The sequence below is a fragment of the Miniopterus natalensis genome, chromosome 12 (genome assembly GCF_054644295.1).
Source record: "Miniopterus natalensis isolate mMinNat1 chromosome 12, mMinNat1.hap1, whole genome shotgun sequence".
NCBI classification, from domain to species: Eukaryota; Metazoa; Chordata; class Mammalia; order Chiroptera; family Miniopteridae; genus Miniopterus; species Miniopterus natalensis.
Window position 1 is genome coordinate 4,440,102 of NC_142092.1, and position 15,928 is coordinate 4,456,029.

General features: G+C 35.7%; 1 protein-coding gene across 1 annotated transcript in view; it reads left to right on the top strand.

Annotated features, from left to right (window-relative positions):
- Positions 1–15,928, top strand: part of AUH (AU RNA binding methylglutaconyl-CoA hydratase) — a 158,612-nt gene that overhangs the window by 4,142 nt on the left and 138,542 nt on the right. Inside the window, 2 exon segments of the mRNA XM_087822523.1 lie at positions 10,078–10,145; positions 10,252–10,339. Coding sequence (XP_087678649.1) covers positions 10,078–10,145; positions 10,252–10,339 — 156 coding nt within the window.

The window sequence follows — 15,928 nt, forward strand, 5'->3', positions numbered from 1 at the left end:
AGAGAGAGAAGAAAGGAAGGGGGGAAAGAGAGAGAGAGAGATTGAGAGAGACAAATATCGATGTGAGAGAGAATCATCTATTGGTTACCTCCCGGATGCCTCCAACCAGGAACCGAACCCGAATCCTTTTGTGTGTGGGACAATGCTCCATTCATCTGAGCCACCCGGTCAGGGCTCTTTTCACTTTCTTAATGGTTTATTTTGGAGAACCTAGGTTTTTAATTTTGATGTAGTTCAGTTTATGTATTTGTTTTTTTTTGTTGCTGTGCTTTTGGAGCATATCTAAGAAACTCGCTTAAGTCAAGGTCACAAAGACTTACACCTGTTTTCCTCTAAGAGTTTTATGGTTTGGCTCTTATATTTGTTCCTGTGATCCATTTTCTGTTTGTTTTTGTATATGGTATGAGGTAAGAGGTTAACTTCATTCCTTTGCTTGTGGATATCCAGTATCCCAGCACTATTTGTTGAAAAGACTGTTCATTCACCACTGAATTGGTTTGGCACCCTTGTTGAAAATTAATTGACCATAAATAAGAGTTTATTTATGGACTTTCAGTTCTGTCTCATTTATCTACATATCTGTCTTTATGCCAGTATAATACTGTTTGATTACTGTAGCTTTGTAGTAACATTTGATTTGGATAGTCTGAGTCCTCTAGCTCTTGTTCTTTTCTAACTGTTTTGTCTATTCTGGACTCTTGCATTACCACAGGAGTTAGAGGATCACCTTGTGAATTTCTCCAAGAAAGTGAACTGGGATTTCAATAAGGATTGCGTTTAATAGGTACATCAATTTGGGGAACATTGCCATTTAACAATGTTAAGTTTTCCTGTCCATGAACATGGAATATTTTTTTTTTTGTTCAACGATATTTTGTAGTTTTCGGTGTACAAAGCTTACACTTCATGTGTTAAATTTACTCCTGTTTTATTCTCTTTAGATGCTATTGTAAATGGAATTGTTTTCTTAGTTTCATTTTCAGATTGTTTATTGCTAATGTAATACAGTTATTTTTGTGTGGTGATCTTGTATCATGCAACTTTGCTGAACTTGCTTATTTGTTCTCATAGTACTTTAGTGGATTTCTTAATATTTACTATATACAGAGCATGTCATCTGCAAATAGAAGTAATTTTACTTCTTTTCCAGTCTGGCTGTTTTCTGTTTCTTTCTCTTGTATAATCTCTTTGGTTGGTGCCTCCATTTATATTGTTGAATAAAAGTATCAAGAGCAGACATTCTTGTTTTGCTCCCGATCTTGGTGGGAAAGCAGCCTTTCATCATTAAGTACATTATCTCTGTGTTTTTTGGAGATGCCCTTTATCAGATTGAAGAAGCTTCCATCTATTCATAGTATTAAGTGTTTTACCATTTTGAATTTTGTCAAATGCTTTTTTGACATCTATTGAGATGGCCATATGATTTTTCTTATTTAGCCTGTTGATGTGATGGATTATGTTAATTGGTTTTCCAATATTGAACCACTTCCATACCTGGAATAAATCCCACTTGGTTATGGTATATAATTCTTTTTATACATTTCTGGGTTTGATTTGCTAATATTTTGTTGAGGATTTTTGCATCTATCTTCGTGAGAGCTAGTGGTTTTTAGTTTTCGGTTCTTGTGAAGTCTTCGTTGGAGTTTGGTATGAGAATATAATGTTGGCTTCATAGAATGAGCTGGAAGTGCTCCTTCTGCTTTTGTTTTTCTGGAAGAGATTACAGACAAATTATATCACTTTATTTTTTAATGTTTTGGTAGAATTCACTTGTAAAATCATCTACATGAGATGCTTTCTGTTTTGGAAGCTATTATTTATTGATTCCGTGTCTTTATTTGAGATAGGTCTATTCAATTTATTTCTCATGTGAGTTCTGGTAGGTTGTGTCTTTCAAAGAATTCTCACATTCCATCTAAGTAAGTTACCAAATTTGTGGGCATAGAGTTGTTTATAATAATCCTTTGTTATGCATATGATATCAGTGGAATTCAGTAATGATGACCCTTCTTTCATTTCTGATATTAGTAATTTGTATTCTTTCTCTTTTTTTCATGGTTAGCTTGGCTAGAGGCTTATCAATTTACTGATCTTTTTGAAGAACCAGCTTTTGATTGTTATTGTTTTTTCCCTACTAATTTTCTATTTTTAATTTTGTTTACTACTGATTTTTTCTTTTTTCAATTATTTTAGATTTAATTTGCTCTTGTTCTAGTTAAGTGGAAGCTTACATTATCAATTGTAGGTGGTTCTTAATATGTACATTCAATCAATGCTGTAAAATTTCCTCTAAGCACTGCTTTTACTATAGTCCCACAAATTTTGATAAGCTGTATTTTTATTCTCATTTATTTAAAATATTTTAAATTTCTCTTGAGGTTTTTTTTTTTTTTTTTAACCTACATGTTACTTAGGAAGTACCTTACTTAATCTCCAAGTATTTTGGGATTTTCCAGCTGTGTTTCTGTTACCGATTTCTACTTTATTTCCATTGTGATCTGACTGCATACTTCAATATGATTGTTATTGTTTTAAATTTGTTAAGGTGTGTTTGTCCCAGAATGTGGTCATTGTTGGTGAATGTGTATTCTGTTGTTGCTGGCTGCAGTAATCTATATTCAGTTAGATCTAGTTTTCAGTTATAGTTGATTGGGTTGTTCAGCTCAACTATACCCTTAACTGGCTTTCTGCCTGCTGGATCTGTCAATTACTGATAGAGGTGTGTTGAAATCAGTGCATTACATGGGATTTGTTAGTAATAATTGTTAAGTTATTGAAGTTTACAAAATTTTTCAAGTAAAAATAATATATATGGTCAAATTAAAAAGAAAAAAAAAGCACTGTGGAAGGGTGCCTCTCCTTCACGTTCAGGCCCTTTTATCAGAAGTAAAGACTTCAAACATCTCTTGAGCCCTTGCTGTGAATGCTAATTTTATTTACTGTCTTTCTTATTTGTGTTACTTATACAATTATTTTATAGACACTAGGTGGACTCCTTTTGATGTAAGATGAGAAAATGAAATGTTTGTTATTTTATTTCTTTCATCTTCTACCTTCCAATTTCCGTCATTTGTAACTTTAGTTTACATCATGATAGTTACATTTTGTTCTCTTATAAGTATTCAGTGCTTTATTTTAGATGGACTGTAAACAGGGTTTATAATATCACTGACAGTGGCTGTGTTGATACTCCCCTCAGTGATTTCCAGGAGCAGTCTTCTTCCTATCTCCACGTCATACCCCCAAACCTGTGAACTGTCATCTTTCACCTGGACCACTGCAGTAGCGTCTTGGTTGGTGTCCCCCAGTATACTTTTTTTTTTTTTGTAAATTGCGATGAAATTTGTAGAACAGAAAATTTAACATTTGCACCTTTTTAAGTATACAGTTCAGTGGTTTTTAGTTTATTCACCATGTTGTACAACTATCACCACTGTCTAGTTATAGAACACTTTCGTTACCTCCAAAACAAATCCATACCTCTTAGCCCCTCCCCCCCCATTTCCGGAAACCACTAATCTCCTTTCAGTCTTCATGAGTTTGCCTGCACTAGGTTTTCCATAGAAATAGAATCAAACAATAGGTGGCTTTAGGTATCTGGCTTCTTTCATCCTTATGTTTTAGGGTTTATCTGTGTTGTAGCATGTATCAGAACTTCATTCCTTTTTATGGCTGAGTGATATTCCATTTTATGGGTATACCACATTTTGTTTGTTTCTGCTTTTCGGATATTATGAATAATGCTGCTGAACACTTGTATACAATTATTTGTTTGAACATATGTTTTCATTTTTTTTTTTAAATATATCTTTATTGATTTCAGAGAGGAAAGGAGAGGGGGAGAGAGAGAAAGAAACATCAACGATGAGAGAGTCATTGATCGAGCCCACAACCCGGGCATGTGCCCTGACCGGGAATCGAACCCCGATCTCCTGGATCCTAGGTCAACGCTCAACCGCTGAGCCACGCCCGGCCAGGCTGTTTTCATTTCTTTTGGGTAGATACCTAGGAGTAGAATCATTGGATCGTATGGTAAATTTATGTTTAGTTTTTGGAGAAACCACCAGACTTTTCCGCAGCTGCTGCACCATTTTACATTCTCTCCAATAGGGTACAAGGGTTCCTATTTTCCATCTTCATCAACGCTTATTTGTTTCCACTTTTTTTGTTATAGCCGTTCTATTGGTTGTGAACTGATACCTCATTGTGGTTTTGATTTGCATTTGTCTAATAACAAATCACGTTTAGTATCATTTCATGTGCTTATTGGTCATGTGTATATTTCCTTTGGAGAAATACCTATTTAAATATTTTGCTCAGTATTCCATTGAGTTGTCTTTTCTGTTGTAATAAGAATTCTTTATACAATTGGTATATTAACCCCATGTCAGATACATGATTTGCAAATATTTTCTATTCTATGAGCTGTTTTATCACTTTCTTGATAATATGATGAGATCTCATTTATCTGTTTTTCTTTTGTTGATTGTACCTTTGTTGTTTTATTTAAGACAATGTTACCTAATCCAAGATCATGAAGATTTACACCTATGTTTCCTCCTAAGAGTGTTATTGTCATAGCTCTTACAATTTTATCCTGCATCCATTTTAAGATAAATTTTATATATGGTATAAGGGAAGGGTCCAACTCCATTCTCTTGTGGGTGAATAATATCTAGTGTCCCACCACTTTTTGTTGAGAAGACCCTTTATTCTTTCACCATTGAATGGTCTTGGTATCCTTGTCTAAAACCAATTGACCACAGAATGTTTATTTTCGAAGTCTCAATTCCATTCCATTGATCAATATATCTCTCCTTATGCTGGCATCACACTGTTTGATAACTGTAGCTTTGTAATAAGTTTTGAAATCAGGGAGTGTCCCAATTAAATCCTCCAAATAAGTCTTCCAACTTAGTTTATTATTATTTTTTTAAATTGTTTTTTGCTATTTGGGGTCCTTGCAATTCCATTTGAATTTTAGTGTCAGTCTTTCTCCAAAAAGGGCAGTTGGAACTTTGATAGAGACGTGTAGATCAATTTGGGAAGTATTGCCTTCTTAACAATTAAATCTTTTCTGAACATGGGATATCTTTTTATTTATTTAGGTCTTAATTTCTTTCAGTGATCTTTTATAGTTTTTAGTGTACAGTTTTAAACTTTCTTGAATAAATTTATTCCTAAGTATTCTATTCCTTTTGATGCTATTACAAGTTGAATTATTTCCCTAGTCTCATTTTGAAGTGTTTATTGATAGTGTATAGAACTGTAGCTGCTTTTGTATATTGATCTTGTTCATTTATTAGCTCAAATAGTTTTTGGTGGATTCTTTGGATTTTTCTCTATATAAGATCATATCATCTGTGAATAGAAATAATGTTATTTCCTGCCCCGATCTGGATGTCTATTTTTTCTTTTTTGCCTAATTACCTTGGCTAGAATTTCCGGTGAAACATTGAATAGAAGTGGTAAAAACAGACACCCTTGTCTTGTTTCTTATTTCAGTCTTTTATCATTGAGTTCATACTTCATATTAGTTGTGGGTTTTTTAGAAATGCCTTTTATGAAGTTGAGAAATTCCCTTCTGTTACTAGTTTATGGAGGGTTTTTTTTCTGTCAGTTAAGATGATCACCTGGTTTAAAATTTTTTTCTTTATTCTGTTAATGTGGTGTATTTGATTGGTATAAATCCCATTTGGTCATGGTGTATAAACCTTTTAATATGCTGCTTAATTTGACTTTCTAATATTTTGTTGGGGATTTCTACCTTTATATTCATTAGGGATACTGGTTTGTTGTTCCCTAGTATATTCTTGATTTCCTTCTAATCTGTTCTCTACACTAGCATGAGTGATCTTTTTAAAATACAAATTTAAACATAGAAATAAATTTCCCCAACTTGATAAAAAGCTATTGGAATTTTATAGCAAACAACATACTAAATGGTGAAATACTAAAGCATTCTCATTAAAGGCATTGACAAAATAAGGGAACTTGTTAATCTTGCTAATGTTCTGTATTCACCACAATCAATTATAGAATACTTTTATTGCCCCCAAAAGAAACTCCACCCTTTTAGTTGTTACCGCCCAATCCCTCCTTCTCTGCCAGCCCTATGCAACCACCGATTTACTTCTGCCTTTTTCTGTTTGCCGTCTCTGGACCTTTGTATAAATGGAGGTATGCAGGGTGTATACCCTTCTGTATACACGAGTTAATATTTATAATGTAAAAAATTAATCAAAATGCAAAAGACAATTCTTTGTGTAGGCAGGCAAACAATAAGAACAGTTAATTCTCAGAAGACATGACAAATGGTCATTAAACTTAGTTAACTCAGTGTAGTTCAGAAAATGGGGTGAAACCTGATATAAAATGACATTATTTTCCCATATATTATCAGGGATTTATAATATTATGTTGAATGGTCGACCAGTGGTTCTTAATAGCACATTTTACGAGGCCCCTCTCTATTGACCTGAAATGAAATGTACAGATAATATAAGCTACTCACATACATAATTTTTAAAAATTCCTAAATATAATGAAAACAAAAGGAAGCTACTTTTTGGTAAAACAATCTGTTTTAATATGTAAATTTTCTGTTGTGATTACTAAAATAAAAATAAGTTAGGATTTAAGAGAAGTAAGAAGACTGAAGGCATTTAACACCAGAAGTAGAGGAAAGTAAAAAAACAGATGGCATAAATAGTTAATAGAATAAAAACTAATATTGGGGCCCTGAGCTGAGTTGGTTAGAGCATTGTCCCAATACGCCAAGGTTTCGGGTTCGATCTCCAGTCAGGGTACATACAAGAATCAACCAATGACTGTATGAATAAGTGGAATGGCAAATCAATGTCTCCCTCTCTCTCTCTCTCTGCTCCTCTCTCTTTTTCTCTCTCTCTCTCAAATCAATAAATTAAAAAACAAAACCCAAAAAACCAAAAAAACCCTAATATTGGGTTAGGAATAGCAGACCAAACTAATTTGTATATGAGAGACAGACACAGTAGCCTGAATTGAAAAAGGAATACCATGCCAAGATATTGTCTCTTTTTGCTAGAAGGGACACAAATAATTGCTTATGTTGTAAGCTTTACATGTACAGGGTGGGGCAGAAGTAGGTTTATAGTTATTTGTGTGGGAAATAATGCAGTAGTTAATAAACAGTAATACAAGAATAAACTTGTTTTGTGTACTCACAACTGTAAACCTACTTGTGTCCCATCCTGTATGTATTTTATCATTTGTTCCTCACAACAGCGCCACAGAGTTTGGAACTACTAGCATCTTCCTCAACAGTGTAAGGAACTGAGGCTCAGAGAAGTTACATAACTAGCCTAAGGTCATATAGCTAGTAAGTGGCAGACTGGGATTTCAACCCCAGCAATCAGATCTCAGAGCCTGCATTCTTAGCTTAGAAGCGCACAGCACAAAGTTAGGGTGCCTGAGGCTCTGAAAGGCCAAAACTCAAAAGTGTCAGAGTTAGAGTAAGGAAAAGTTTATTGATCAAGAAGGCACCAACTGAGAAGATGGGAGTTTTAATCCTGAAATCCATCTTAAGAAAGTGCAGAGTTTAGGCTTATTTTATGTCAAGAGAAGGGAAAATGGGAAGGGCGGTTTTTGTAAAAACTCAAGTCCCAAGCAGAATTCTATAATGATTAGCATGTCTAAAGCACGATCTTTGGGCCGAAGGCCACAGCAACAATGCAGGCTTGAACCAGATGGACTCAGACTGAGCATTTCATTCTGTTACACCCTTAGAGTTAACATCAACTTGGGTGTTTCAAAGGCACTTCAGATTCACTTTAACTCAAAAACAAACTCATAAACTTTATTTCCCTTCTGTCTTATTGAATGCCATCTCCTTTCATCCATTGCTGAAGCCGAACACCTAGTAGACACTCCTAACACTTCCTTCCAAAATAGTCATTCCTCAGTCTAGTCTAGTGATTGACTAATCACTATCATTTTAAATTTCCTCTTGAATAAGATCTTGAACACTTCTATTTCTAACTCCACTTACCTCAGCCAGACCTATTATCTCTTGACTGGATTACAGCTTGTACCTCGAAGCTTGTAGCCCTGTACACTTTTGGTGTGATCTCAAAAGATCGAAACTGTATTTCCCCCTGGTTGTTTATGTTTGTTTATATGACTTAAAACTCCTTCATTGGTTATTCCCTATTTTTTAACAGGATCTGAAAAGATAATACCTGGCCTGTGGTGACCTCCCTGTCACTGTCCTCTTCTCCTTCTGAGTGACAGGACCTGTAATGGGGCCTTGACTGTTTCATGCTGTCTCCTGTGCTGTCCTTCCTGGAATCCAGCCTCTACCCTCTTCCCAAGTCCTACTCATCCTTCTAATCTCCACTCAAAAAGCAGTCTTGGATAAACTTTCTCTTTGCCCCTAGACCATATCAGTTTTGGTTACAGTTACTGTAGTACCATTTAGAGCATAGCATGTAAAGCATTTTGAATTGTACATTTTTATTATTATCTTATTGATGTTTGTCTTTTCTTTCTTGACTCTTTGAGAGCTGAGCATCATAATGTTTAGTCAATACATTTGAATGAATGAACACATTTTGAACACATCTAGTGTTATTCACATGATTTTCTTGATGAGGAAACTGAAGCTTGGACAGTGTAGCATAGTCCTTTTATTCATTCAGGTGTGGAGTTGGATTGCCACTTACTAGCTGAAGGTGGTTACTTAACCTCTCCAACTCTCAGTTTCTTTATCTGTTCAATAAGGATAAAAGCTGTACCTACCACCTAGGTTGTTGTGGGGATTACCTGAGGTAATGGACAGAAAGCACTGGGAATGGTGTCCAGCACATACTAAAGTGCTCAGTTAGTGGTAGCTGCTGTCATTAGCATTGGGGCCTACCCATGATCACTTAGCTGTTTAGGGCCTTGATACCATTTCTCCTCCATGATTTTCTCCATGCTGAGGTCATTTGGAATTCTTGTAAATTTAGTCTACTGTGAGCCAAAGTTCATCTTTGTACTGTTTTTGAAAAATAGGTTTGTACAGGTTTTTGCCTAGAGAACGCATGTGTACATTTTCTTGTCTTCAGTTTAACCCAGTTAAGGATCATACCCACCTCCCTCCCAACCAGGTGAAAGGCATTTCTCTTCTACAAGAAAAATCTGTGCTTACTCAAAGGACAGGCAGGTTGAGTGCAGGTGTATACAACTTTGAATATCAAATTAAGGTCTTTGAACTCAGATATTTTGGAAATAAGAAAAAAATTAAAGACATTTTAGCAGGGGTTGAATTCTGTGCATAGATTTGCTTTTGGAATATTGATCTGACTGCAGCCATTGGAATGGGAGGCTCATTTAGATGATGGTCTCTGATAAAATTAGGGAAGTTAGGAGGGAGAGCTGGGCTTTGTGGGAGATAGTGTGAACTTTGTTTCTATAGGTTGAGGTTGAATTGCTTGCTGAACTCCTAGATGGAAGTGCCTTCAGTTTAAGTTGCGCAACAGAGGGCGAGAAACTTGGGGTGGAGCTAATGAAAACTAGTTAGTGTGACAAGGAGAGTAACTGAGATGATAATACCTGGTTATGTATACCACTAGCAAATACCTGATCCTGCATTCCTTGCCTGTGACGAGGGTTTGTTAGCTGTTACTTCTGTGTGTAGGTGAAGGGGATGAAATGACATTTTAAATAGCACACTGTAATTGAGGATTTTTACTAGTAAGCGTGGCCTTCCTTCCAGTTAGTCTGACTTGGTGATGTAAATTGTACTTAGATATGCTGATTACCTTGGTGGTACGTAAGAAGAGATAAATGTAAGGGGCATGATGTTATAAAGTTCTGTCAGTCTGAAGAAAAGCAGTGACTATTAAGCAGAAGATTGATTTTATAAATACGTTACATGTACTACATTCTTTAAAATATATGCTTGACAAAGGATGTAAACACGAAAATAAGCTCTTGGAGTGAACTTCAAGGAGGTGGTAGATTTCCTAAGTCCCAAATTAAGTAGCTGTGTGTGTGGGAGTCTGTACCATGAATACTGATTAACTCAGGTACTTGTGCTTCTTTTTTCTTAACTAGGAATTGTGGTGCTTGGAATAAACAGAGCTCATGCCAAAAATTCATTCAGTAAAAATCTTGTTAAAATGGTGAGTGTAAAGATTAAACTGTTTGCTTCTAAAATTAAGCTATAATGTTGACATCAATCTGAAAAAATTTCCCCTTGTTCTTTTCGCCCTCCTTGTTTCTGTTTAGCTCTCAAAAGCTGTGGATGCTTTAAAATCTGATAAGAAAGTGCGGACCGTGATAGTCAGGAGTGAAGTCCCAGGGATATTCTGTGCTGGTATGTAAATAAATTTTATTATGAAATTAATTGCAGTCTAATTTTTCCTCAGTAATAGCCTATTTTCCATTATAAAGTGTTCTGTGGTTTGAATTCCATTACCCACAATTCCTCTTTATTTTGATTTTTACTGGTTTACAAGAAAAAAGATGCTTTGTCAGTATTAGAAACTTTTGTAATGTAGATTGTTTTGGAAGTTGAAAAAATAATTTGAGCCATTAAAATATTTGTTTGTAGTATATGAATAATATTTATGAAGATCAGCTGGGAAGGAAAAATTTTATTTCCTACCCACAACAGTGTGCTCTATTTATTAGTGGCTCAAAAAGTACTTTACTTGACTAGCAATAGCTGCCCCAGTGCAATGTGTTAAGTATAGACGGTTGTTTTTGAAGGTTGGTGTTTGTAGTAGCGCCTACTTGTGTTCACAGAATGTATTTTAAAATTGGTGTCTTCAGCAGTGAAAGATAAATTTTTTTCCGTTTATACTGCTTACCAAAAGATAAAGATTAAGTTGTCTTGTATTTTCCATATTTGTAAGTTTCTAAGCCATGAGATTGAATGAATCTGTTTTAACTAATAAAAAATGTAGATGATTAAGATAAAAAAATGCTGATAACATGCAGAATCATTGTAATTTACTAATAAGCAAATGAAGGTAGAAGCAAATGAAATCAAAGACAATGAAGCTGTAAGTTTTTCCCCCAGTAAGCATATAAAGGCGATAACACCTTTGAGGTAATCAAACATTTGAGGGAACAACATACGGTATTTTATTCATTAAACAAGTATTTTTTGAGCATTTAGAGTATACCCAGAACGATGCTGAGGACATGGGGAAATATTTCTAGACAGAATCTTTTTAGAGGTGTCTTAGTTGAGAAACTCATATTCTTTAGTTTCATTCTTCAGGGTCCTTAGTTTTTCAAGCTTCAAACTCTGTGGCTTCCATGTTAAAATACTGCAGGATTTTACAGTATGTAGGAACATTCTGTGTAAATGGTTATATTTTGGCTTTTGATGTAAGGAAACATACCTACAAGGGTTAGTTTTAACTCTTTTGGTAATCAAAGACAGTAAAAGGTAAACTCCGCTGTTGGGGTGATGAGGTTTTACAGTGCAGACTTCTGCTTTTACATCTGTCAAACACCACACCATCTGCCTGGTTGCTTGAGGCTTCATTACAACAGTGTACCTAAAGGATAGTCAATAGTAAATAAGTGATGGCTGTTCATAGTTTTAAGGGCTTTACATGTATTTCTATTTTATTCCTTAAAGAATATGAAAAACTTATACCAAGACAATAGAAATCTTGTATCTATTACTTCAGGACCAGTGAATGTTTCTCCAGGGGGACTGAGTCAAATGCTATGACAGATGGCTGTCTCAGCTCCTGTGAGGGCAGCTGAGGTGCTTATTGCGAGGACTTTGAGCAGTTTGGGGGCCTTTAAAGACGGCCCAATTATGTGAATCCATGAGGAGTGACAGCAATACTGTGAAGGTAGAACAACACTTCAGAAATAGCGTTAATGACTAGTAACATTACTGTTGTTACCTGAGAGCTGCCTGAGTCAGAGGGGGCTCTTCCTCAGCTCACGAGAAAGAATTCAGACGAGTGACAGAAAGCAGTGTTGAAGTGGAAAGCAAGTGAATTTGCTAAGAAAGCAAAACAAGCAAATTTATTAAGAATACACTTGGCATGAAGCACAAGCGGGCAACTCGGCTACTCTTCAGTGCCCCGCCTGGTGTGGGTTCAAGGGTTTTATACTTTTCCCCCCTATAGGTTTCAAGGTTCCCCTGCTGGATAGACTAGATTTCAAGGTCCCCCTTTTACATTGTTGTAACTTTTCCCAGAATTTATTAGATCATCTGGCAATTTTATCTGCTCAAGTCCTAATACTGCTGACTTCTTTGTTAACTGGGTGAGATAAACTCCCCCTTTCCCTCCCCTTCCCCTCCTCCTGCCGAAGCAGCTCTCTTTCCTGCCTAACATTCTCCCCTCAAGTGATATCATCCAAATGCTTCTGGGGTTTTTGTTATTTGTCCCCCAGTCTTTGTCTGTCCTTGGGTTTAGCTGGCATTAATGGCATTCATTGGGTCTTTGTTCTCTATTTCCCAGGCCAGGGTGATTTGAGCTACATATTCTCTGGTTAGGGAGGAGGGTAGAAACCACTTGCTCTTAGGTGTCCTTGGTTGGGGAAGATAAGATCTTGGGATTCACAAACTGGCTGCAAGCTGCCTGAAGTGTTTGGCTTTGTTTCATTTTCTTGTCTCAGTTTCCACATTCCACTGCCCTGCCCAGGAATTTTTCTAGCTTCTTACTGTCCTGCCCCACTTTCTATTAGCAATAGGTTTTGTGATTAAAACACTGTAGTTATTGGTAGAATTCTTTTTATCTTATCTATTTATTTGCTGCCCATATGTTTTGCATCTCTTTTATTTATGTTCTTTGAAATAGGCTTTAATGCTTTAGTACAGTTTACAGATGTCTTTTATAGGTTGCCTTTTTGGAGACGTATTAGGTAATCTATCAAACCCTTTTACCAGATTAGCCAGTTAGCTTTGAATACTTTTTTCCAAGTGTTAATCAGATATACTTTCTTTGCTGTGTGTGCTTTTAAATTTTTTCATGATTAAGATAATCTGTATTTTAACTCCTATGCACTGATAGTGTCTCTGGCTCCTGTTACTGTATTTTGCCAAAAAATCAGTGTTTGCCTGGCCAGGCGTGGCTTAGCGGTTGAGTGTCGACCTAGGATCCAGATGACTGGGGTTCGATTCCTGGTCAGGGCACATGCTCAGGTTGCGGGCTCAGTGCAGAAGGCGGCTGATCAGTGACTCTTTCATCATTGATGTTTCTATCTCTCCCTCTCCCTCTCCTTTCCTCTCTCTGAAATCAATAAAGATATATTAAAAAAAAAAATCAGTGATTGAGTTCTAGGAAAATTGGGGCAAATCATTTATTTTGTTAACTCAGTGTATATAATAGAACCATTCTTTCAAATTTCTCTGAAGATTTTCTCTTTACATATATTTGAAACAGACAGTTTAGTAGGTCTGTCTTTATTAATGTGTACAGACTAAGTATAAGTTCAGATAAATTTAAACTTATAGCCTATATTAATTTAAAATATTAATTTTAACCAAGCTTCATTTATTAGTTATTGTTGAAAAATACAGTCTTCTACATAGAGGTTTAATTTCTGTTCTGAAGTGGTGATGCTCAAAACCCAAAGCCTCTAAGTTCACGTACTGACTATTCTCTCGCCCTCCAGGCTCCCTGAAATGCCTCCTTCCCCCCCCTCGAGCTTCCCTTTCTGCCCCGCAGGGTTTCTCTTCTCTGTAAATTTAGTGTTCCTGGACTTCTTGTTCACTTGTAAAAACTTAAAGCTCATGAAGCCGTTCTTGCCTCAGATTTCTTGAGGATGGGAACTTCTCTTTTCTTCTTGGAAAATCATCTTTCGTGTTTTCTGAACACAGCACATAATAGGGACTGCACATGTATTTGCTGAAGGTAGTTGCCTTTCAACTGCCTGATTCACTGGTGTTTTTTCAGGGACTTTGTTGGAATGTCTTTAGCATTTTCTCTGAATTGTCTGAGACCACACTTCTGTTCACTGATAGTGTGTCTGGCTCCTGACTTTGGTTCATTTTTTCTACATCTGAGATGCTAGAAAAACAGATAATTAAGCACTATTAAACTGAACTCGATATGCATTGGAGTTGGACACAGTGATTTCTAACTTCCCATTTAAACCTATTAATTAGAATCAGTAAGCATATTTCACTTACATTTTTAAAATCAAAATTTTATTTTAAAAAATATAGTAGGTCAAAATGTGTGAAATGTGTATAAAATGTATGAAAGAGTATACAAAAAGAGAAAACCTGCTCTCATCCCACTCCTGCTCCATTATTCTGCTAATAAAAATAACGACTTTTATTATATTCTTTCTTCTTCCTCTAGTATTTCATTATGCAGACGCATTCAAATATACATAAACATGCAAATGTTGTGTATGTTAAGGAACTGTTTAGTGTGATAATATGAAGGCAACATTGTCTTGTGGAAAATGTATGTTGTGAGAGAGCTGTATATGAAGGGTATGCCCATTGTGACTCTAGCTGTGAGAACTGTCTACAGATAAGACTGTGGATTTGGAGTGATGTCTTCTTTTCTCTGTCTTTAAACTTTCTGTAATAATAATTGTTGCTTAAAATTATATTGAATGTACATACAAAGTAAATAATTTTGAAAAAATCAGGTAGTATATTAGTTTACTTTTTCGGTTTTGGTAACTAAAATTGTGACATTAACTGGAGTTCTGAATTATTTGTTACAAACATTTGAGAGGAAAAAATTTTTAGAATAAAACAATCTTATAGGACAATTCACATGCTCTCTTTTTATAGAATCCCTGTAAGGTTAAGGACCTGATTAGTTGGCCTGGCTGGAACTACTACTCCTGACTTGTAGAGCATGGTTTTCTTTACTGTTCTTGTGATTTCTGATCCTTTGTAATGTGTCTTCTTTTTAAGTTCTAAAATGTCATGCACTTGTACGCCATAATGGTCTAAGTTGGTTGAGAAGATGCATAATGTCAAAATACCACTCTGGTTATAGTAATGTATTTAAATGAATTTTCTGTTGTTAACCACAAGCATATCTAGATGCAGGAAGAAAAGTAGATCATAGTAATCATGGCAGTATTTCCTGTGAGTGTGTTTGCAGATGCAGTGTCCTACCTGGGGCATGACTCCAGGTTGAGAATCACTGTGGTGTACTCTTTTTTTTGCCTGTACTTCTTTTTCTTCATTTTTTTTTAAAAAAGATTTTTCAGTTGATTTTTAGAGAGAGAGAAAGGGAGAGAGCAAGAGAGAGAAACATCGATGTGAGAAGTGGGCTGCCTCCTGCATATCCCCTTCTGGCGATTGAGCCCGAAACGGGGGCATGTGCCCTGCCCAGGAATCAAACCTGCAGCCTTTTAGTTCACACTGAACGACGCCCAAGCCACTGAGCCACATGGGTCAGGGCTGCCTGTACTCTTGTAGAAGATGGAGACGTATCATTTTGAAACCTCATTAAGAAGCACTGGCTACATAATTTATATGAGATTGGCTTGAATGTGTGCCCCATCCTGCATATTCTAGAAATTATTTATTTATTCACTTAAAAATGTTATCTTGTTTCTTACCCCCCCCCACACACACACACAAAAGGAAGCTGAAATAATTCTGCTATTTAAAAATGTTTTTGTGGAAACATATTTAATATATTATCTATAATGAAGTTTAGAAAGTCCTTTTAGTTAGGCTACTGCATTCATTGTTGTAAATGTGTAACCTTAGTCATCTGTTCATTTTTGTTGTTTTAGTGTTCTAAAACTAAGTAGAAAGTACATATGGATTATTTTTACCATAAGATTTTTAAAATGAAATTTTATGAGAAATTACTGAGACTGAAGATTTTTTCCTTTGAAATTACTAAAATAGATTAGAAACAATTCTTGGTAATTGACCCTCGTATATAGAACTCTAAATTAAGTGTTTCATTGAATTATACTAGTGTGGGGTTTTTTTTTTTTAAAG